This window comes from Labrus mixtus, chromosome 3, assembly GCF_963584025.1.
Source record: "Labrus mixtus chromosome 3, fLabMix1.1, whole genome shotgun sequence".
NCBI classification, from domain to species: domain Eukaryota; kingdom Metazoa; phylum Chordata; class Actinopteri; order Labriformes; family Labridae; genus Labrus; species Labrus mixtus.
Genome location: NC_083614.1, coordinates 27,959,764 through 27,982,660, shown reverse-complemented (window position 1 = coordinate 27,982,660; position 22,897 = coordinate 27,959,764). Strand labels below are relative to the sequence as shown.

At 41.5% G+C, this 22,897-nt stretch overlaps 3 protein-coding genes across 7 annotated transcripts in view; 1 reads left to right on the top strand and 2 right to left on the bottom strand.

Annotated features, from left to right (window-relative positions):
• Window positions 1-5,615, top strand: part of ror1 (receptor tyrosine kinase-like orphan receptor 1) — a 142,490-nt gene extending 136,875 nt beyond the window's left edge. The window contains exon 12 of the mRNA XM_061034347.1: window positions 1,531-5,615. Within this exon, the coding sequence (XP_060890330.1) occupies window positions 1,531-2,230 (700 nt within the window). The 3' untranslated portion in view covers window positions 2,231-5,615. The remainder of the gene's footprint in view (window positions 1-1,530) is intronic.
• Window positions 5,449-18,637, bottom strand: hps3 (HPS3 biogenesis of lysosomal organelles complex 2 subunit 1). 5 transcript variants are annotated; one of them, XM_061034342.1, is made up of 25 exons: window positions 18,517-18,637; window positions 16,297-16,475; window positions 16,124-16,195; window positions 15,332-15,425; window positions 15,099-15,172; window positions 14,760-14,972; window positions 14,294-14,363; window positions 13,938-14,026; window positions 13,420-13,528; window positions 12,966-13,119; window positions 12,794-12,876; window positions 12,252-12,426; window positions 11,974-12,055; window positions 11,472-11,629; window positions 11,189-11,290; window positions 9,573-9,681; window positions 8,626-8,882; window positions 8,363-8,540; window positions 8,052-8,285; window positions 7,514-7,711; window positions 7,202-7,405; window positions 6,814-6,918; window positions 6,290-6,496; window positions 5,983-6,070; window positions 5,449-5,819 (listed from the first exon to the last, which is right to left on the bottom strand). In XM_061034342.1, the coding sequence occupies exons 2-25, from the start codon at window positions 16,345-16,347 to the stop codon at window positions 5,692-5,694; spliced, it is 3,234 nt and encodes a 1,077-aa protein (XP_060890325.1). In that variant the 5' UTR covers window positions 16,348-16,475; window positions 18,517-18,637; the 3' UTR covers window positions 5,449-5,691. The 5 variants fall into 5 exon arrangements, with proteins under 5 accessions (XP_060890325.1, XP_060890328.1, XP_060890327.1 ...); XM_061034345.1 differs by having other exon boundaries at window positions 8,363-8,534; XM_061034344.1 differs by having other exon boundaries at window positions 14,294-14,360.
• Window positions 18,638-19,966: 1,329 nt separating this feature from the next.
• Window positions 19,967-22,897, bottom strand: dnajc19 (DnaJ (Hsp40) homolog, subfamily C, member 19). The gene is made up of 6 exons (XM_061034341.1): window positions 22,758-22,897; window positions 22,409-22,460; window positions 21,620-21,693; window positions 21,439-21,518; window positions 20,577-20,647; window positions 19,967-20,097 (listed from the first exon to the last, which is right to left on the bottom strand). Exons 1-6 carry the CDS (start codon window positions 22,758-22,760, stop codon window positions 20,027-20,029), a joined length of 351 nt encoding a protein of 116 aa, XP_060890324.1. The 5' UTR covers window positions 22,761-22,897; the 3' UTR covers window positions 19,967-20,026.

Sequence of the window (22,897 nt, the reverse complement as noted above, 5' to 3'; positions counted from 1 at the left end):
ATCGGGAAAACTTCCATCTCATGTCAGCTTGTCTTAAAAAGCTCAGGATGCGGGGCGATGGCAGCGTATCCATGTACCGAGCTCCAAGCGGGCAGCCCTGGTCCTGATCCGACCGGGGCCTCCTTTCCCAAATGTTGTTCCCTCCTCTCTCTCTCTCTCTGCCTGATTTCCAACTCTACCCAGTGTCCTGTATCTACAATAAAGGCAGAAGACACCCAAAAATAAATCTTAAAAAAAAAAAAAAAAAAGCCCAGAATGCTTCACCTTCTTCTGAAATGTAAACAACAAACACATCATGTGGAAACCAGTAAGGCAACACAATTTAACATTTAATTTTCTATTTACAGACCCTCTCTTTGTGTGTCAAACACCCATCTGGTAGTTTTTCTAATTCATTCAAAAACATCTTTAATTAACTGAAAATCATTTGGTTTTGAGCTTATTTACGGTGAATTTGAACTTCAGGTATTCCTTTCACTTTCCGTGTCCATGTGTATTTAAGATGGCGACTCATAAACAACACCTCCAAGTCTCAGGAAGAGCGTGTTTGCTCCAAAACGTCACTTAATAAATCCTTCAAACGGGAGCTCCTTGGTGTGCAGGGTCTTGTTTTGCTTTCCTTACTTCTTCGTGTTTTTTGGATCCAGCGCAAATCGTTTTCACAGATTCACATTCAGTCGCCATATCCAAACTCTATAAAGGTACAGTATGTGGAAAACATTCAGACATTTAAGCATTACAATGAATATTCAATCATCAGAGTATGATACCTGATATAGGTCATTAAAAAGAATGAAAAGGTCTGATCTGTGTTATTTATGTTGGTGTAATGTGTAGCTACATTCATTTAAACTTTTGAAATGCACAGCAAGTTTTATATGGTTGCATTTATTTCAGGAAAATACAAGAAACCCTAGAATATACATCACAGTGTCGGGAAGGAAATGGTTTGTTTCATGTTAAATCATTTCTTCTGAATAAAATCTTACATGAATAAACACCACAAAACACGCATGAATACAAATGTCCCTGCATATGCTTCACCTGTACTTGTTGAGGCTTTTACCTTTTTTTCTCCTAAAGTTGAATAAATTAAACATTTGTCAGGGGCAAAAATATAAAACACGGGGAACCACTGACTTACAGTAATCTTTAACGTAAAGTAAATTCTCAACGTATTGTTTTTAAGTTCATTGTTTTTGTTTGAATTCTGAATCTTAAAGGTAAACTCCTGCACACTAACTAACATGCAAACAAACATTTATTGGCAACCTTCCTGTGCTAGACCTTTATCTATATGTGAAAGGCTTTTCAGTGAGGTGCATCAGATACATTTTCATTGGGTTTTGTAAATTGTAACAATGAAGACAACAAGTCCCATAATGCAACGCTACTTCTTGTTATCACATTACATTTTTCTTAACTGTTTTGATTGAAGGACCATCAGTGGCAGAGAATCTGATTTTACATTAGAAAGGCTTTAAATTAAATTCTGATGACTGATTCATCACTTACTTTGTCGTCTCTCAGGTTTTATGGTTTGATGACTGAATGCTGGCAGGAGGGACCAGCACGTCGGCCGCGCTTCAAGGACATCCACGCCCGCCTGCGAGCCTGGGAGGGGATGTCATCCCACGCCAGCTCCAGCACGCCCTCTGGTGGCGGAGGCAACGCGACCACCCAGACCACCTCGCTCAGCGCCAGCCCGGTCAGCAACCTCAGCAACCCTCGCTACGCCGCTGCCGCCGCAGCTGCTGGGTACCTCTACCCGGCCCAGGCTATGACCTCTCCAGGCCAGATGGCCACCATTCAGGGCTGGACGCCCATGGCTGTGCCCCAGACGCACCAACGCTTCATCCCCGTCAACGGATACCCCATCCCGCCAGGTTACGCAGCTTTTCCAGCCCACTTCCCTCCTCCTGTCCCACCAACCAGGGTCATCCAGCACCACCTGCCTCCTCCCAAAAGCCGCTCGCCTAGCAGTGCCAGCGGCTCCACCAGCACGGGTCACGTCAGCGGCGTTCCCTCCACCACGGGCTCCAACCATGACGCCAACACGCCGCTGCTCTCCCATTGCATCATGCCGGGGAGCGGCGGGGGGCCGGTTCAGATGTATGGACACATACATCAGAAAGCGATGGGACAGCTGGACCACCAAACATCGGCGCTCCTAGCTGCTGATGCTGACGTACGGATGTACAACGACTCGGTCATCACAGCAGATCTGTAGATAGAGAGACTCACACTTTCTGCACGGGGACCCAAAAAAAGAGAAGTTTAGCCTCTCACTCAGGGACCCGGTGTGACAATTCAAACAGAAACTGGCCTGTACGCACATTCACGTGTGCAACGAACACTGCCGCAGCCACACACACACACACACACACGTCCACACAGCTGTGAGACGTTTTACTGCCTTTTTGTTTAAAGCAAGTGTACTTAACTACCATGGTTTGGAAATGTTGTGCGATTATTTTAACCTCTGTGTAAATACGGTACATAGGTCCTGAATGAATGACATACGAAGATATATATTCAAAAGAACTGTTTTATTTGAAACAACGTTTTTAAAGGTGACAAAGTAGCAAAAGTCCATCCAGTGTCCTAAACATGACAGATACAAAATAAGACAAAAAAAAGTTCCTGTGTCAACGGACTGTTTCATGCAGGATGTGAAGGAAACACTGACATTCATCTTACGACCTGTAGGGGGCCTCTCATTAGCGGTGTGACTTGCTTATTTCTGGACACATAAATACAAATGTGCGGTGCAATGTGTCTGGACGAGAGAAGAAAGTACATTTAATCGATGAAAAAATGGGAACAGCAGTCTCAACAAACTAGAGGATCAGCAGTAACAAACACACCAGTTACATGAAGCTTTACAGCCGACATGCCGCATTCTTTTAGGGTATCATGATGTCACAGCTATGTGAAACTGGCAGAAACTCAAACTGAAGAGCCGCATGTGATGAGGTACACTGATCTGGTGGAGTGCGTCTTCAGTTTCACACAGAATCTCCTCCGAAGTGACACCTGAATGTTTTTTGTGTGCGGCCTCGGCATTTCTCTTCTGCAGCATGGACACAAGCCTCCACGTTGAAGAACGAGGAAGCCGGGAGTTCTTCTGATTGGACGATAAACACTTCCTTCATTTTCGTTTTTTTTTTTCCTCTCCTTCACATCTGATGCTTTGTCATTTTCCCCTCTTTCATACCTTTCAAGCAGTCATGCATCTAAGGGCACACTCACACTGCGCAATCCGTACAGCGCCCAATCACGCTCCACCCTCAAAGTCATGATCACATAAAGCCATGCATGTGTTGTATTGCGATGTTATGTAGGCTAAAAGAGGTAAGCGTGCTCGGGCCCGGTTAGTCCTGGAGCGGTGTGAGTGCAGGCCAGCGGGGGAATGGGAAGCGGGGACAATCATGCTTCTGCAAAGTACGAGACAATTGGGCCTATTGTGAGTGCACCCTAACATAAAAAGCTGGCTTCAGAAGTATCTACTCAACACGATCAGATGGCAGCCTCCACAGCAGCTGGACCGGTCTGTTCTCAGGGCGAACACTTAGTTTACCTAAGAGGACATGGGCCAATTTACTGTCAGCGAATGTATCTCAAATTTCACCCTTTTTTAATCACAATTTGGACACGTTTATTTTAACAGGAGAGGTTTTCAGTATTTCCATTTTGAGGGAACTTTAAAGAAGTTTTTATTCACATCTTTATATCATCTTTTTTTTCCCGAATCTGTACTGTGCAAAAAGAAAAACAAGCCTTCAAGAGACGGCGGCATGAAAACAGTCAGAGCAGGGAGAATAATGAAACGTTAAAGGTAGCCTTGGTACGAGAACAAACACTGATGAATAAAATGTTTAAATGTGCTTTAATTTATGCCCACTCCGTCTGAAAAGAAGAAACAAACGGGGCAGACAGTGTCAGTGTTTGCAGAGAGGTTTATATTTGTTGAGCTTTTTTGTTTCTTCATCAGTAAAGTGTTTTTTTTCTAAAGTGTCAATGAACACCCTGACACCAACTTTTAATGACAAGAGCTGAAAGAGAACAAAACGAATCTGTCCATGTGTTCTTGTTTGTCTCTAAAATCACAGCTCTGTTTAAAATCTGACATGTTCAGTAATCATCATTTAGATGCATTCACTCACGTTTCCATTTTTCAAACGGTACAAAGACGTTAGTGTTTTTGGGAAAAGATTTTGTCCTGATTTCCCAAACGATGCCTCGGTTATAATGATGGTTAATCAGAAGCAACAGAGCCTGTGATATAAACACAGATTATTATGGTCGAGGAATGTTTCTCCGTCACTGTGTAGAAGACAATCATTGGTTGTAAAAGAGTCCCTGACTGTTTGCATGTATTGCACTCTGCTGTTTTATTTACATTGATCATGGCGATGAGCTGTATTTGCTAAACAATCACACATTTAGCACGACACAGCTTTGTGTTAGCAGTGAAGCACAGTACGAATAGCTCTTTTCCTATCGTGTATCCATGTTTACACCTACAATTTCGACAGCAATTTGCAATATCTGCAAAGCTCTTACTAGTTTCTAACCAATGTTGCCTTACATGAAGAGGAGTCATCACCCTGCAGTCTTCCACAGAGTGAAGCATAAACACTAGTATCCTATCAGTACTCGATATCTGCAATAACAGAGTCCAAGTGATAATGACCATGTCCTACACAGAATTCACAACAACATCTTTATTTACAGAGGCATATTAAGGATCCTACAACTTCAAACACTTTAATTCAGCTCCTCAAAGATCCTAGAAATGCATTGAAATATTTTAATCCTAGAGTTATGGCTGTATTCTGTAACATCTGCATCGATACATGTGTTTGCAAGGAGCACATGATGATAAAGTGCCATATCCATTTTTTGAGCACAGCCCTAATTGAAACCATAATAAGTCAAAAGATGATGTTTGTGGGGCGCTTGTAGCCTAGTGGTTAGTGCAGGCGCCCCATTTACAGAGGTCATAGTCCTCCAAGCGGGCGGCCCTGGCTCGAATCCGACATGTGGCTCCTGTCCCGCATGTCCTTCCCTCTCTCTCTCGCGCCCCGATTTCTGACTCTCCTCTCTGAAAAAAGGTTTAAAAAGCCCCAAAAAACGTTAATTATATTAAAAAAAGGCTGAGTGTCTGCAGCTGGCAAACTGAAGGGAGAGCTTTGTTCCTCATGGTTTATCATTTTGATTTCTTTTGTCTCATCGTTCCTCTGAAGCACATCGAACTACCCTAGCGTCTTCACTCTCCAGCATGAAAAGGATTTCTGTGTACTAATCCAGCAGTGCAACAAAAACCACTTCTACACAAGACTGTGAACCTGAATCAAGTCTCGGTATTTTATGTGCCTGGCTATGAAAAAAAAAAAACAACTGTTGTGCCTTTTTAGTTTCATGAAAGATCCATTTTTACTAAAAGAAAATACAAATGTTTATTTCAGTAAGAGTGTAACCATAACAGAAGGTTTACATGCTTATCCTTTTGACCGGCAGAGGCCTTGACTTTGTACTTTCTCTGGACATTTTTTGCACAGATGTATGTTTTGTATTGCAAAATCATGAATTAAATAATGTTGTTTGGTTAACCGTGCACTTCACATGGTCATCAATGTTTGAGCGTGCAGTGTGTGTGTGTGTGTGTGTGGATGAATAGTCCGCGTGTCAGGCCAGCAGGTGCCTCTGGCTGCATGTCAACAGGTGAGGCAGGAAGTAAGAGGCGGTACCGTCATCAGGTATCAGCTCCAGGAACTCTGCAGGGCTCATCTCCATGGCAACCACAACCAGCGTCTCTGTTGGCATGAAAATAATCCATATTAGCTGTCATTCAGGTTTAAGGTTTGACTCTAATGAAGACGCCCTCAAGTGATTCGTGAGCTCCAGTCCTTTCTTTGGATTGTGCCTGAGAGAAGGAGTCTATTGTATAATATATTGAAACAAATAAAATGCCTCTACCTTTGAGAGCAGCCAATAGGATGCTGTTGTCTGCAGAAGCTCTAGTCCTGTTACAAAGCTCCGGGAGCAGCTTCTGCCACCACAACACCTTCAGACAGACGACAAGAAGGACATGGTAAAGATACTTCAGGGGGGGACACTCAAGTGTATTCTTCAAAATATACTGAAACTAGATGGATTGATTAGATAGGTAGATATATTTTATATTGACCCCAAACTGGGAATTTACAGAGTTAATGTGCAATAACAGAAATAAATGAGTAAAAAGTTAAAGATTAGCAGTCTAAAGGTGTTGCTCAGTACATACCATATTCTTGTCTTGCAACTGGTGGTTGGCGTATGCTATGATGGCCTGAGGACATCGGTCCAGCAGCTTTTCAATGCTGCTGCCGTACTGCACCCTTCTGGTGGCACAGAGGAGGTGCAGGCTGAAGCCCCACAGGGTTTCCTCGGACAGACGCTCCAACAGTGGAACGACCGAGCCGACAGAGAGAGACGGACCGCACAGGAGAGACTGCAGACATGACAGAGATACAGGAGGGGGTTTAAAATCAGAGACACTATGGAACTTTTAACAGATTAAATGTATTATTATGACTTAAATAAAATTGACAAATTGTTACAAAATGACATGTAAACCAGGACAGATATATAACCACTATCCACTCTTTCGTCCAAATATTGTTCCCCCTTGAAACAAGACTGCAATGGCCAATCTGAAGGCTTCAAATTGGTAGTCCTTACAGTAGCTACGTCCACTTTCCTACTTTTCTGTTGCATCGTTCAGTATGTCCCCTGAGTTGGGACATAGCTGCAGTCATCATAAATTACCTGCAGTTTGTGCAGCGCCTCCTGGTGTTGGAAGCTGGTAGTGTGAACTGGACTGAGCACAGTGAGCCACGGATACAGAGCGCCATAATGAGAGCACGAGTTGATCTGAAACACACACATACACACACACACACACACACACACACACACATGCTGATTAGCTTTTGAGAGTTACGTGTAGATGAATGCATTTTTATGGCATTATATACATTCATTATAAAACTATTTTCTGCACTTTTTTTTTTTCTAAAAGATGACATTTTACATAAAAATCTGTTTTGCCTGTCAGGTTTTTAACAAATATTTTAACACCTTGAAACAAAACACCAACTTCTTCTTCTACTATAACTAATAATCTACAAGTGTAATGTGCTGTGATGTAATGTACCAGATCATCAGCGCTCTTCAGCGGCTTTTGTCTAGAGAGATTGTGTGCAGGGTCTGGGTGAGCTTCCGAGTGCGTGTTAGTCAGCCGGTCGATGTACACAGACGCCACTCTGAACAGAAGCTCCTGGATGACAGCGTCCTGTGAGGAGGCCATGAGCATCGCCTCCCAGAAATCCACCTCTAAGCTGTTCTCACAGCCCAGCTCCTACACACACACACACACACACGTACATGTTACTCTTTTTCTGAATTACGTGATGTGGAATCTATAAAAAATTTAAAAAAGACACTTAACAATTGTTGACATATAAACCTTGAATATGTGATCCGCCTGTTCCAGCTGAACTTTGTTGTTTTCATGAAGAGCCACCATAGCAGCCACCAGCAGCCCTGGGTTGGACTTTGCCAGCTGGCGAGTCAAAGCTGTGACTCGGATGGGTGTGTGCTGACCCCCGACCCCGCCGTGAACCAACATCCTTGGCTCCTCGATGAAGCTGTACACCAGCAGCATCTGAACACACAGACACAGTTCTACATCTCAGGACTTCTCCAGACTCATTGATTGATGCCCTTGACTACCCCTCTACAAACTAAATGTAAATTATGTTAGTGTTAATTATTACAATTATTTATTAATCCTGCATATTATGATTGCAAATATATTGTCACTGGGATTAAGCAATGAAGTCTCAAAATGTACAATGTGCCAAACCTTGTAAACTGTTTGATTTAATGTGAAAAAAAACGAACATCTGGATTTTTGTAACATTATATTTTTAAGTTATTGAAAACATCCAAAAATAATCCTGCCTTTGTGTGTTCATCTAATACAAATGTATTCCCCTTCTAACCTCTGCGTGTCTTTCCATCAGCTGCGTGTACTGCGGCAGGTCGTCCATGAGCAGCATCATGGTTGCCATGGTGATGGTGAGTGGGACCGACACGCCGGCTGTGTCCTCCAGGTTTTGTAAGATGCGCAGCGTCCGGGCCGGACTGATGTTTGTCATGGGCGGGCTTGCACATACGCTGACGAGTTCCGAGGGCTCTGATTGGCTGAAAATGTCCACGACATCATCAGCTGCTTCCTACAAAAAGAGAGTCCTTTGACTGGTCTTGATTTTTATTCATCCTATTCAGAAGATGTTGTGAAGTTTGTACACACCTGACTGAGGCTCTGCTCGGTTTCCTCTAACAGGTAATGCTTCAGGTAAAACAGGAAGCCGGGACCGTACGAGTGAGGGCTGCGGAGGAATGGGCGGTTCCTAGCGATGACCTCCGTGACTGGCAGACCTGCCATCCTGTAGTACGGCAGAGCCAGGTGACAATCCTTCTGACTGCCCCTTACAAAGAAGACAATCTTACATAAGTACTGAGGAAAGTCAATTTTTCAACTCAAAATGATTCACCAGCAATGGTCGGTTTCACCTGCTGAAACAGTCTCCCAGCTGAGCACAGTTCTGCCTCAGAGCCTCCTCCAGCTCTCCAGTGTCCGCCTGTGCCGCCGTCCGTCTCTCCGCCGGTCCGTCTCTCTGCAGGGACACCACCAGGTAGTCCTCGCTGTCCTGCAGCTGCTCTGAGTTTTGGAGTAGAGCGGCGCGGAGGAGGAGGTGAGCTTCACTGAGGAGGTGACGGAGGCTTTGTGCCTGTGGGTTTGACTCTGCATACCTCTGGCTGTATTCAACCTGACACACAGACACACACTAACAGTTAAAGGTCACATATTATTCTCCTCTTCAACCACTTCAAATAAGTCTCAGAGCTCCTCAAAACATGTCTGTGAAGTTTCTTGTTCTAAATCCACTCTGATCCTGTATTTGATCATGTCTATAAACTCCTCTATTTCAGCCCTGCTCAGAACAGGCTGTTTCTGTGTCTGTAGCTTTAAATGCAAATGAGCTGTGTTTGACCACGGCTTTCTTGCACCATGCACTATTGTTTACAATGAGAGGGCAGAACAAACACCTACAGTAGCTGTGGGAGTGTGACCCACCTGGGGGAGGGGTTACTGCCCTTTGTGATGTCACAAAGGGAAAATCTTCAAACAGCCTGTTTGAGCACACATTTTCTGAAAAGTGGAGCAGGCAAAAGACGGAGAGGATGGACTTTTCTAATAATTTAGGGGGTTTAAAGACAGACTAGGGGCACATATTCATGTTAGGAAAATATGGTGAAGTGGATTTTGCACATGTGACCTTCAAACACTTAGTGTAGTTCATAACATAAAAACCACAATCAAGTATTTTCATATGCTTTGATAGTTTTTCCCCTTTTATACCTATGTTTTTATTCAGGTATCTCTCCTGTTCTGTAGGAATATTATCACCAAAAGCCCAACAACAGACAAATAGGTTAACCGAGCGTGTCTTCGTTACCATCTCTTGGTAAAGCGTGAGCGGGGACACGGTGTCGACCACGTAGATATTCCAACCATGTCCTGATGCGGTGATTCCTTTGGAAGAGGACAACGGCCACTTCCTGCTCCTGAGGTCAGAGGTTACACAAAGACACAAGAAAAGAAAGCAGAATTATTACAGAGATGAGCTGAATCCCAAAAATCTGATCTGATGATTCAGCAATTTTAAAACACTGCAGGGTAATAAATGAATATGTGAGCATGCATCAGGTCAGATCTGGAGTCTGTGATTCAGAATGAATGTATCTGATTTAAAGTTAGTAGAGAAAACTACGACTTGGCTGTCCATTCATGGAAAGTCAATCAGGGAAGTAAATCCTTCTCTGCCGTTCATTTCGTCTATGCCTTCATTTTGAATCAACGACAAACTACATAAAATGAGTCACTGCATCACTGTAGTATTTAAAGTTAAGAAAAAACAATAAACTGCTCTACTTTGACATGATCAAACAAACAGTTAGTAAACAGTTAGTGCACAGGTTAAAATAATACAAAGGTAACCTGGAGCTGAACGGTGCTCATGGGATGAACAAAGGATATTACGATTATGTGCGTGTGTGTGTGTATACATGTGTCCAAACAATACACTTTGAGACGTTAGGGATACCACACTGAGGTCCGACGCTGAGACGCTGAGATGCTGAAAAGCAATAATTACCTGTCTGCACAGTTAGTTACTTTAAAAACATGTGAATGTTTCAAGGGGAACTGAATCCTCCGATAAAACATCCTTCTTACTTTGGAAAAAAAAAAAAGAGAAAAGAAAAGAAAATAATGAAAGGCGTGTGTGTGAATGTTTTTGTTACAAGAAAGCAGGAACCTGTCAGGTCGAGGTTGGACTATAAAGTTAGAGAGTCAAATCCAAAATGTGATTAGTTGGTGAGCAAAACGTCACACACACACACACACACACACACACACACACACTAGGGGCAGTTAGGCAGGTTAGGGTTAGATCATGTTAAATCACTAAAACATGAACCGATCGATCACTAAATAAGCATAAATAATTGTATATTTCATGAACTGTCAAATAAATAAAAAGATTTGACTTCCTCTTCTCTTTTCACTATTCTTGTATTAATTTGAATTAACTTTTGATAGTTTAGCTTTAGCATAACTTGTGTTAGCATTCTTGCCAATAAAGCATCTTGAACTTGAGCTAATAATTTGACTTCCTCATCAAACAGTTAGCCTGAAGGAGATCTCTTGATTCAGGTTAAACTTTCTTTACTTCTTTATAAAGCAGCATTCATAAGAAAAGGGAAATGAGCTCCATACTCCAGTTGAAGAGAGTCCCCTCTTTAACTCTTTCATCTAGCAGTACGTTATGTTAGTTTGAACTGCTGAAAACACAAACAAGCTACCTCAGCCTCCGTATTTAACTCTGAAAGTGATGTAGAAGTGTTTCCATTAGAGCTCATCTAAAGATTTGGTTAAGGTCATCCTCTAATAAAAGCTTTTCGGGGGTTTACTGGTGACGTAGCTCGGGCTGGAAATGACAACAGACACTTAGAGGGAGGGGGGGGGGGGGGGGGGGTGGTCAGGGGGTTGGGGGGGGGGGGTTTGTCTTACAGGAAGGGGCGTGATAGAAGGCTCTCCAGAGCCGGCGTGGTTGCGGGATCGATTCCCACCGCCAGGAAAATACCAGTCAGCATGTTGTGTTCTTTCAACTCGCTACAACAACAACACACACACACACACAGTGAACAGGTTTATGAATGCAGGTAAGCCTGCTCACACACATCACCTGAGTTATAAAGGTTAGAGTAAAAAGGTGTAGGACCATTAGAGGTGTGTTTTTCACTTTGTGTTATATATGTGTGTGTGTGTGTGTGTGTATTTGGGTTGGACTTACAGGCCTCTGCGCTGTGTGTTGCGTTCCGTCTCCTCTGACGTCTCTGCGTCAGCGGTGGAGAGCAGGATGACATGGCGGCGGTAAACACACACCGAGCGCAGCCCGATGAACAGCTGCATCCTGAGCGCACACACCTCCAGGCTGAAAGGTGGGCAGGCCTTCAAAAACACACACAGACAATATCCTCTCAATGCAAAAACAGTAAAGTATACTGTAGTAAGAGGATCTTACTGTGCTCCATTTTCATAGGAATATAGATGTTTTATAGTTGAGACATTGTGCCAAAGAAAAGGGCCGACTGATGGCAATGTCGAGCAGTGAAAACATTAAAAACAAATCAACATGTTGATTTTTTTAGGTGGGACTCTTTAAAGTGGCTGAATTTGATTTGTACACACAGTAGCTCAACGTTCATGTCTATACATCTGCAGGCTTTTCTAAAACAGGGGTGTTGCAGACCATCATCTTCAATAGAGGATATTTAAATTGTAAGCATTCATACCTTCATGGTGGTATCGATGTAAGGGTCTTCAATTCGGGCTGCAACTGCAGCCAAGCGCACTGTGAAACACTGCAACGCATTTCTGCCAGAAAGACAAAGAAATACGATGATTTTTATTTTTTTGCGCCAAAGGAAATCTTCTAACAACAGCAGAAAACATGTTGAACCTTAAATCAGTTCATCCTATACAGCAGCTTATCAACTGTGTTTTTTTAAGAGCTGACATTTTCAGTTAACATGCAAAGTAGTATGTATCTCAAAGCCAACCGCAGACACACTTTGTGATGACGTGCAACAGGTGGTCAGTCAGCACCGCCTCCAGGACCTTCTCTGGATACTGATAGGCCGAGAGAAGCTCAACACCGCCCTTCAGGCTGTACAGGTAGCCGGCGGTGGGGAGGGAGAAGAAGCAGAAGACGCAGGCTGGTTCCTCCAGAGTCTCGGACTGGTTACCTGAAGAGAAGGATAAAACGCAGAGAGAAAGAAACCTTCACTCACCTGATCGAGTCACAAAAAACACAATTAATGAATTGCCAAATTTAGTATAAACATATAATAACTTCATTCATATTTGCAGGTTAGTCTCTGATGGAGTCTTTAACTTCACATTTTTGCTTTAAGAGAAGAAGTTCAGTTTGTCTTTGAGGCTAATTAGTCGTTTGTGCAAACTGATGATTTAAATGACATTTCTCCTATGTTCATCTTCTGAGCTAAAAAAACAACTTTTGCAGATTTTCTGGCTTTGTGCCCTTTACCACGAGTGTCTCCCTATGCGAGTCTTCTATCCGTCTCTGTATCTTGTACAGTTTGCAGTACTAACTTGTGAACAGTGGGTAGAGCTGTAGGGAGTGGAGGTGAGTCTCGTCCTCGCTGCAGCCCTGAAAGTACTCCGGACTGAAACGTCTGCGGGGCAGAAGGGACAATGGGTTAACCTTTCACATCAGTACAGCAGTCTCACTGTAAAGAGCAAAAGGTTGAAAACAGACACACACCTGAAGAGAACATATGTTAGTGTGTACTGTCCTCTGTCCTCCAGCCCGGTCTTTTCAATGCTCACAGGGATGTCACAGTCTTTAGCTCGTTCACCGAGCAACTCCTGGTGTATGGAAACGACCAGGAAGTCAGCCTGGTCTTCTGGAGGTTCTACTGCTCACACACCAAAACACACACACACACACAAACATTACTGAAGAGGTCAGAAGAACACATTAAAGCTTAATGACAGGAATTAAAATCATGCAAACAGGAAAAATTAAAAACATGTTTTAGTTCATTTTACAGATACAGAGCCTCCAACCTCCACGTATATATTTTGCAATCATTAAAAAATTGAGATTCAAAGCTTTCATTCAGAGGTCAAAACATTATGTCACTGATAGTAAATACATGATTTCCTTTTATTAATAAAATATTAAAGTTATGTGTGCAGCAGTGTGCATCCTTTACTTGATTCTGCAGATTCATCCAGCATTTGATTTTCTGAGGATGCATCCAGCTTCAGGACGAGAACCTCCAGCTCCGTCCGCACTGCCACATATCCAGCACACAGTGACACCTAGTGGGCAGAGGAGGTAACACAATCACAGAAGCTGCAGATTATTTTTGCAATAAGTTAAAAAAAAAAAAAATTTAATTTTGAATTTTTTATGATCAAAAACTATTTGGAATCTCTTTACATGAGTCTGACTTCCACATGACTGTTGATATTTCACTTGTTTAGACAACTGAAGTAGAAATTGTTCGCTGTTCACACAATGCACATATAAACCGGTTATTTTTGCATTTACTTATTTAGTAGTATTTTCATCAAGTCTTTGATAAAAATGTTAAACACCGTCAATTTGTACTATAATTTTTGTAGCGAAAATACCATCAAAAAGCAGTGTAAAAGTGGCTCAAGTATAAGAAATAACACGACAAAGTAAAAAGAATTTGTTACAAGGAAAAGTCCTGTCTGAATGTACCTGCTTCGGCTTGATTATTGGAAGATGCAGGATGACTGAGCGCTCAAAGTCCAGGATGGAAATGTTCTGGTTTGAACTTGAGGTCTGACCTGAGAGGAGGATGACGAGAGGATGGATCAGCTGGAGCAGGAAACCATGAAGGAGTCCCAGGAATACCTTCCTAAATTAACCACGGCTAATATATAGGAAGTCCTCTATATAGATATTGCATCGGTTGGACTTTAATTAGATGTAAGAATGCCTACATGTATTGTCCCTGACAAATAAACTGATAAATAAATACAGTTAACATTGACATTCGGGCACACACTGGTTTTTTACTTTTGCCTGAAAACATTTCCACATGTTTGAGTTACCTTGACTCTGACTGGAGCTCTGCTGAGTGTTAGGCCAGGTGCTCTGAACGATCTGCTGACTCTGACTCTGCTGTTCGTTTGTTTTTTTACAGAGAAAGAAAAAAAAAATGATGTCACTGCAACGTGTACAGTAGTGTAGTAAACAGAGTCATGGACATAAATCCTGACAAAACTTTATGATAGGCCTGATGGATGCAGCACAATTCCTATTCAAATCACTTTTACTTGACTTTGTGAAGTCAAGTAAAAGTCACAGCTTTCCCCTCCTTCACTAAAATTGTGCTTTTCTCACACAGTGGGGGGGGGGGGGGGGGGGGGGGAATTCCTGGGTGTGTGATGTCCCACTTCATCTACTTGTTGAAGGAATAACAGGAGTCATTTCTGAATAAAAAGGAAGGAAAAAGAATAAGAAGGTCTAACGAGGAGGAAAACTCCCACAGCAGTGGTTTGGTTTGGGTTTCTTTACCAGGCTCTGCTGGTTCTGCCTCCTCAAAGTGAACAGAACCAGAGTGTTCTCACAGCCGACCAGCAGGTCTCCTGTTACAGAGCAGCACGCCACAGCCACAGGACGCTCTGACAGAGGGATCTCAATGATCTCCATCTGCACCCCGCCCCGCACAGATGCCCCACGCAGCAGGTGTCCCAGCAAACGCACCCCGACACGGGCCTTCTCCTCTGCCTTTATTTTAAAAAAAAAAGAAGGAAAAAAAACAGATTTAAGAGACCAAAAGAGGGAAGACTACGGTGCAGACAAAGAACTTACTTTCTTTTTTTTTTTTTACAAACATGGCAAAGAAGTATGTACCTGGTAGCGCCAGTTGGTGTAGGCTCTCAGGTAGGTGGCGCTGTTCTTTTCTTCGATGGTCACCAGGTAATCTCCTGATTGTCAGCGAGGGAAGGACAAAGGAAGTGAGGACGTTCAGTTCTGTTCGTTCTGTGTTACTAATATCTCTCAGAGACATAAAAACTTACACTCTATTTGTGGATACGTGTTTAGATATTTTCAAAGGCTGGTGACAGAATAGAGGTTTTTTTTACCGATCTTGCTGTGTTGGATCTTCCTCACGGCGCCCATGGTGGCAAAGCGGCAGATGAGAGGGCAGCCCTCCTGCACCACGCTGTAGGCCTCCACCTTGGTTCAGTTCAACACGTCATAACACAACAAAGTCAGCGCCCCTGCAGAAATCTATAGCTTCTAAAAAGTTATACTCTTCATGTTAAAATGACATTATGTACTGGATTAATAGCAAAGACTATGACTGGTAGAAGTTGTCTAGGGTTTAAAGTTGACGAGCAGGGGGGAAAACCTTTGCCATGCATTTATCTTCTTTTGACTTTATTCGTGTCACAATGTCTTTACACGTCGGCCCAAACAACTGCAGCTGATTCAGAACGCTGCTGCTTTTTTTATTCTTTGTTTGAGTGATTTGTAAATGCCCCTTTTCACACATTTGTTTTTCCCTGCGTCATGATGCTTTTAATGTCTTGTGTGAAACAGCAAACATCTTCCTGTAGAGTTTATTAACAATTTCTTCTTCAATAAGGCATTTACACATTTTGTAATTATTGGTCCCAATTGAGTAAAGATACTCGATATATCAGAATATGTTCTAATGTGTGGCGACCTGTTTGACATGTTGCTACCACAGTGGCCTGTCAATCGGTTTAGAGACCATGTGCTACAATATGGGGTGACGGCTCACAAAGCAATGGGTGGAAGTTACAGTGGCTATGTCCACTTCCTAATACAGACCATGGTTATATTGTATTACAAATAAATAAGAAAAACAGGACAGCTATGGCTTAAAAAGTATGCATATTTCAGGTAACCTTGCATCCTCCAGTAGCGACGACAAACAGGGCTCCACCTCCACAGCAGACCAGTCCAGGCTCCTGCTCCACCTAAGACCCAGAACAGGAAGGTGGATTAGTTCAGACGTGATATAAATACAGATCACTGGTGACGATCGTATGAAAACAGCTTAGCTAATCGATCTTTTTACCTGTACTATCTGCTGCGAGGAGAAAGGATGGCAGTTGTAGACGTGCACCATTTTTACGTCCTGCTCTTGTCAGTCCGGAGTGGAAATGTGATCGACTGTTAACTGCCTGCCTCCTCTTCTCATGTCATCCAAGTATCAACTCCACCATTTGGTTGCTGAGGGTTCATTCAGTAGGACCCCTACCATCAATGGAAACAAGACACAAGACATTTAGTTACAATCTGACATCAGATCAAAGACTCTCAGAGCTGGATGGTTCAATCCAATCATGACATGGAGGATTAATCAGCTGTCGTAATAAGCACTAACACTTGGAGTACCACAAGGGTGCGTCCTCACACCTCTGTAGTTTGTACACCAATGACTGTATTAATCATCACGATCATTCTAAATTTCTTAAAATGATGATTTTGCTCTGATAGGTCTTTTAAACGACAATGAGACCAATTACAGAGCTGAGTGTGATGGACTTTCTGTATCTCTGTAGATGTACAGACATTAAGCTTGTTCCCTGGGCCTGACAGCGGTCACAGCTGTACTGACAGGGTTGGCTGTGACTATGACAACCAAGGTCACTTTGTGTCTCCCCTAATATCTGGCTTGTTTGGCAGACTTAGTGACTGCTCTTGGTTATCTGAAACATAACATTGTGTCAAATCCAAAGCTTTTAGGTAGAGTAGTAAGAGTAACATGCCCCTGACTTTAGCATCATCTTGAGGACAAATACCAAGCCTATGGGACGATCTGACAGAAATGGTTTGACTAGACACATGTGAGCTTTTAATGTAATTTCTCCTCTGGAGTCATACACTGTATAATCAACTTCAATTTAAGCAGTCTGAGTCTCCTGAATCTATCGTGTGTAAAGTCAAGTATCCAGTAGAAGAAAATGTTACTGATGTAGTGATAACTCATTGATTTTAAACAGAAACAAGACCAAATAAATGGTTATTGATTTGAGAAGATATTCATCTCTCTCCCCTGTGATAATGACCGACACAGCCATTGAAATATTGTATTGGAATATAAGTATTAGGGCACAAATATTGACGACAAAATTATGTAGAGCGCTAACATGAACGCAAGATTCTCAAAGGCTCAAAAGCGCCTCTAAAAGAACAGAAGTTTAAATGTTGACAGTACTATCTTGAAATTGTTGGCATCACATCTTTTGTGCCGCACAGCATTCAGCTGGTCAACAAGCTCTTACTATATGCACTTTACACTCTGCGCTTTATTGAACTTGCTACTTGAAATCCTTTCATGTAATCATGTGATGCTTAAATAATGTATTTGAATGATTTTCAAGATTCAATTTATTGTCACTTGCATAATATACTCTTAGCAACACACGGGAGAGAATAAATGCTGTCCTCAAATCAGACGTCCTCCTTCTAATTTGCTGTCCTGCATGGTTGTCGACGTCTTTTGTCAATTCTGTTTTCATGCTCTCAGTGTTAGACAAATACACCTAGAGGAAACAAAGTCTTAATTCATTCAAAGACTGGTGGATTTACAGTTTAGACACAAATACTTATGGAGTCATTGTTGATGGTAACCTTAGGAACAGCATAACTACCATATTAATCAAATATTGAATAGCCTAGATGTTGTAATTTCACATGTGAACCACCTTTTTATGAAATCATCCATAAGAAAAATGAGATGAGATGTTCAGACTGTAACATGAATTTCAAAAAGCCAGAATGATGGAGGTCAATTAAATTAACTTTTTTGTTACTTTCTAATAAAAAGGGCAGCCGAGATATTAGAAACAACCCATCTTTCCAAAAGGAGGATTACTTCTTTGGTTGATAACTGAGTTAGAAGACTTTCCCGTGGATAAATGCAACAAGAACTATCAGTATTTGTAATTTAAACTACCTGGTTTTGTTCATTTTCATCATGAAATCCTCCATTTTCTGTCATCACACCATACTTAAAAAAAACACTGAAAACTTAATTTACAGACTAATGTCTCTCCTCGACTGATTTAATCTTAATACAACATACTTTTAATGTTTTATTCAGCTGTTCATGCAGACGGTAATCCCCTGTGTTTTTATAATCGATGTCACATGCAGCAGTCTTGTGAGCAGAGGAGGGTGTAACAATCCCATTCAGATTCACATAATGTTCCTTTTAGTGTATCAAACTAAAGTTACACATCCGCTAAAGTTTGTCGAGTATTAACAGAAACAGAATTAACAATATACCTACTTTGCGGCGAGGTTTTTCGGTTTCTCCTCTCTTCCTACTTTCGCTTAAACTGCTGCAGGTTAGGTTATTGATTTCACGCTGTACAGCAGGAAGTGAACCGTCATCCACAACAACCAAAGACCCGCCCACTCTTCCTTTTCATTGGCTAACATTCCTGCTCGTATCGCGTTCGACGTTTTCATTGGTTATCGAGTTGTCATAATCTGAAGGGTGGATCCATCTGTTATTTTTGTTTAACCTGCATTGGATTGTAGTATCTCGTTGTTTTAATGACCGTGTGAACACTCAAGAAGTAATACTGAACAAAATGTGTTTTATTGTAGTCTTTAAATGTGGACTTGTAAAATTGAAACGTCAAAATATTCAAAGATAAATATCATACTTAAATATGATACTACACTCTAAGGTTGCAGGTATTCAAGGGTATCTGTCTGCCTTATTTGTAAAGTAAAATAAATTATACCAAAAAAAAAAAAAAACACATTTTGTGATTTAAGAGTGTGTTTAAGGATTACCCATGAAGTCACTGCATTTGTCCAGCTATAAATTGCACCACATGGTACAGTCTGTATCTCATCAATGACTGATAGGACCTATATGACAAAACGTTACCATGAGCCTCCACATGAAGCTCACATGTAAGTTTGTGGATCTACAAAAATAATATATTGCCATATAATAAAACTGAAAATCATTTTGAAACTTTAAATAACTGTTGTAATCTTTCCTGTAAAAATCATTGAACTTATTTTGCGTTACATATATATACTAATACATCTAAACATTAGTGATATTTGTTTGCAGGTTCTACCAATGCATCAAAGTAAACCATCACAATTTTCATCTGTCACTGTCACTCCTTACTGATTCCTTCTTTTCAAAATAGCAGAAGTATCCAACTTCTCTTTACCTAGCTGCTTTTATATTTAGTGTGTAACCTACTCTGAACTCAAATCCTTCTCAAAGGTACTGATACACAATGACAATTTACATTAAAATGCCACTTTTTGGCACACCGGATAGCCTGTAGTATTAATGTAAGCAGGCTATCATCCTCCAAGGGCGGCTCATGTCCCATCCCTGTTTCAAACTCAATACACTGTTCTATCAATAAAGGCACAAATGCTCCTAAGTAACGACTACACATTTAAAGGAAAAGTTCATAAGAATAATAGTGTTTTATTGCTTGATGTAATAATTTCTCCTGCCCACATAATGAAAGTTGCCGTTCCCCCCCACATTTTCAAAGTGTATAAAAGTCTTTCAATGCACACACGTGAATACAACATCTTAATCATTAATCTAAAGATCCTGTTTTATGAAAAATCCAACACAGTAAGACGTTCCCTTAAAAAGTCAAACATAATTATGAGAGGAACATTCCACAATTTGTACATAGTGATTTTATTTGAGAAGAATCAGATAGAAAAGTCACTCAAGTCAGTCAGTGCAACAGCGAGGATGAGATCAGTGTTCAATCAAATGTGTGTCATTATCAGCATCTTCACTTCTATTTCTTTGTCTGGCCGTCCATGAAATCCTTCGCTTCATTTATCTTGGCTGCTATGTAGGGAGATCCACCTGTGACACACACACACACACACACACACACACACACACACACACACACACACACACACACACACACACACACACACACACACACACACACACACACACACACACACACACACACACACACACACACACACACACACACACACACACACACACACACACACACACACACACACACACACACACACACACACACACACACACACACACACACACACACACACACACACACACACACACACACAGTGTTCATGGTGAAACGTTGGACAGTTTGGCTGACGACAGAGAAGTCTACCGTAGGATTTATCATTTTTTGATATCACGCTTCATTCATCACGTCCCCTTACAACAGACGAGGGTGGCCCTTACATTTAGTGCTGAACACGTTCCAAAGCAGATTTATGGACTGTATTGTAGATACAATCTCTACCAATAGCTTGAGCAAAAGCATGAAGAAATCTACACTTGAAACTCCCCTTTACCTCTGTCTGGATGGTTCAGGATCATCAGCTGTCTATGAGCTTCTCTGATCTTATTCTTGTTGGCTGTGGGGCTGAAAGACAGAACATTGTTTAAAAAAGGTTAAACAGTGTTGTTAATTATTTATCTCCTCTATTGGAGAGTAATACAGCAGACACTAAATCACACAGTACAGATGTAATCCTTCAGCCTTCATGTGGCCCTAGACCAGGGGTGTCCAAAGTGCGGCCCGAGGGCCATTTGCGGCCCTTGAGGGGATTTTTTGTGGCCCCCGTGACTTCAAATGAAGAATCAGAAGATTTTGGCCCGAGGCCTTGATTAAGATTGGCACATTATCTTATTTTTATTTTTCATGTTAACAAGGGCTGAACAATATTCCTAAAATAGGAAATGTTCAGTAACATGTATGTTGTTGTTTTTTTTAAAATCTACAGCTTTTACTATTTTCCAAATTTTTTTGTAAACTGAAAAAAAACATATGCAAAGTTTTTGCAAACAAGCGGACTGTTGTTTAACCATTTAATGACCTGAGCTAAATGCAGAAAGCTTTTCCACGTTACAGGCTTGATTCTGAGAAAAAAACAAATAAAATAGAACGAAGAAATCTAAATATTTGATTTCCTTTTATTAAAGGGTTTCTTTAGCGAGCCTTTTGATTCTGATCTACAAAGCCTTACTATTTTTTCAACTATATTTTAAAAAACAAAACCTGTGGCCCGCGAGCGATTCTAACACGACAATTTTGGCCCGCAAGAAAAAAAAGTTTGGACACCACTGCCCTAGACGTACAGTAACATGTAAGACGTTGACTTAACTGGGACTGGAAATAGTTACTTTTAAAAGTGGGAAAAAGTGTCCAAATACCTGACACCTAAAACCAGGGAAGCTTCTCTCTTGTTCATCTTTGGTTCAAATCCTCCTTTATAGTACCCTCCTCCAAAAGCCTGCAACAACAGAAACAGTAAACCAAACATCCTGATGTGTCCTCTCACTCATTTTAAGAAAAAAATAATTTACTTTAGGTAACGTAAGCATGATTTCTTACCGTCTTGGGGAAGCTCTGAAAGGCCTGTTTCATCTGAGGCTCCATCTGCCTCATTGCCTGCATGGCATAACGACCTAGAAGACAAGGGAGGGGGGAAGCATGCAGCAGATATCAGATTTCTGCATGATATGAAGAATAGTATTGCTAGGATATGATTGTGATAAGATACACAACAAGTTGAAATGATAATTTTAGCATCACAATTAAAATAGTCTGACAAAAGAAAAATCTCCAATCATAATAATTGACATTGGTAAAAGACTCATAGGCCAGGGTATCTCATGAGCACTGTAGTTACTTGTTCTCCAGCTTTTTCGTCACACTTTTCCCCCTTTCTAAAAATGAATTTGAACTCTCTGAACTTTGACAATAGCTTCACCTGACTGCATCACATGGGGGTGACAGAATGACCATTACACCCAGGCTTCGTTGATGTAAAGCACTTTGTGACCTGCCTGTGAAAAGTGCTATATAAATAAACTTTACTTATTTACTTACTTACTTCTCCGAAACAGAAAATGACATGTGACAATACTAATTTATTGACCACCCTTCATTAATACTATCAGACTTGGATTTTGTCTTTCAAGATTAGAGTGATCCAGCTTTTTGTCTTGTTAGGAAAACACACACTCTGCAAGTAAGTTATCCAATAGACTTCAGAAATTGTCACAACAAGAGTTGTACAAGAGGTACTTGTGTCAGGGTGATTGCTCACCACCACGTATGTTTTATTCTCTCCCACACTCTCAAGGTTAGTGACATGTTTATCACGTTGGAGTTACATACCTGCAAAGCCAGCTGCAGCCAGAGCCAGTCCCACTGCCACCATGGAACTGGCCTGAGAGAAAAAAAAAACACAGAGCAGCTACTCAAAAGCTGTGCAGCAATGTAAACAAAAGACACACGACTGAAGTTGTACTAATAACGACTCCGTAAACAGGTACCTGAAGCTACCTTAATCTCTGTAGAGACCTGTGGTGACGTCGTGGGCTATTATGTTTAAGCACTGCTAACATTAGCTTAGCCATTTAGCAGACACATTAATTATATTTTCGGGCAGATTCCTGACGATGCAATACATTGTTATGTTAATGTCAGAGGTAATAAATACAACAACAAAAAAAGGCCGACCTACCATGTTTATGTGTTACGTTCCGTAGCTGTACAATACTAGGACCATAACTTTTGACCTCTCATGTTTTCATAGCACACAGGCGTTCATGTGTGAGTGAGTGAGTGTGCGTGCCGGAAACGGGAAGAGAACTGTCGCAAAGC

Excerpts from the sequence above, each read along its gene's own strand:
- hps3 (XM_061034342.1), bottom strand. The coding sequence starts at position 16,347 with ATGGTGCACGTCTACAACTGCCATCCTTTCTCCTCGCAGCAGATAGTA. Across the intron at positions 9,682-11,188 it reads CTTCTATCACGCCCCTTCCT|GAGCAGGAAGTGGCCGTTGT; the intron begins GTAAGACAAACC and ends CTCTGACCTCAG. Across the intron at positions 7,406-7,513 it reads AGGCGGATCACATATTCAAG|GAGCTGGGCTGTGAGAACAG; the intron begins GTTTATATGTCA and ends GTGTGTGTGTAG.
- dnajc19 (XM_061034341.1), bottom strand. Across the intron at positions 21,519-21,619 it reads TTCAGAGCTTCCCCAAGACG|GCTTTTGGAGGAGGGTACTA; the intron begins GTAAGAAATCAT and ends CTGTTGTTGCAG. Across the intron at positions 20,098-20,576 it reads CCTGAACCATCCAGACAGAG|GTGGATCTCCCTACATAGCA; the intron begins GTAAAGGGGAGT and ends TGTGTGTCACAG.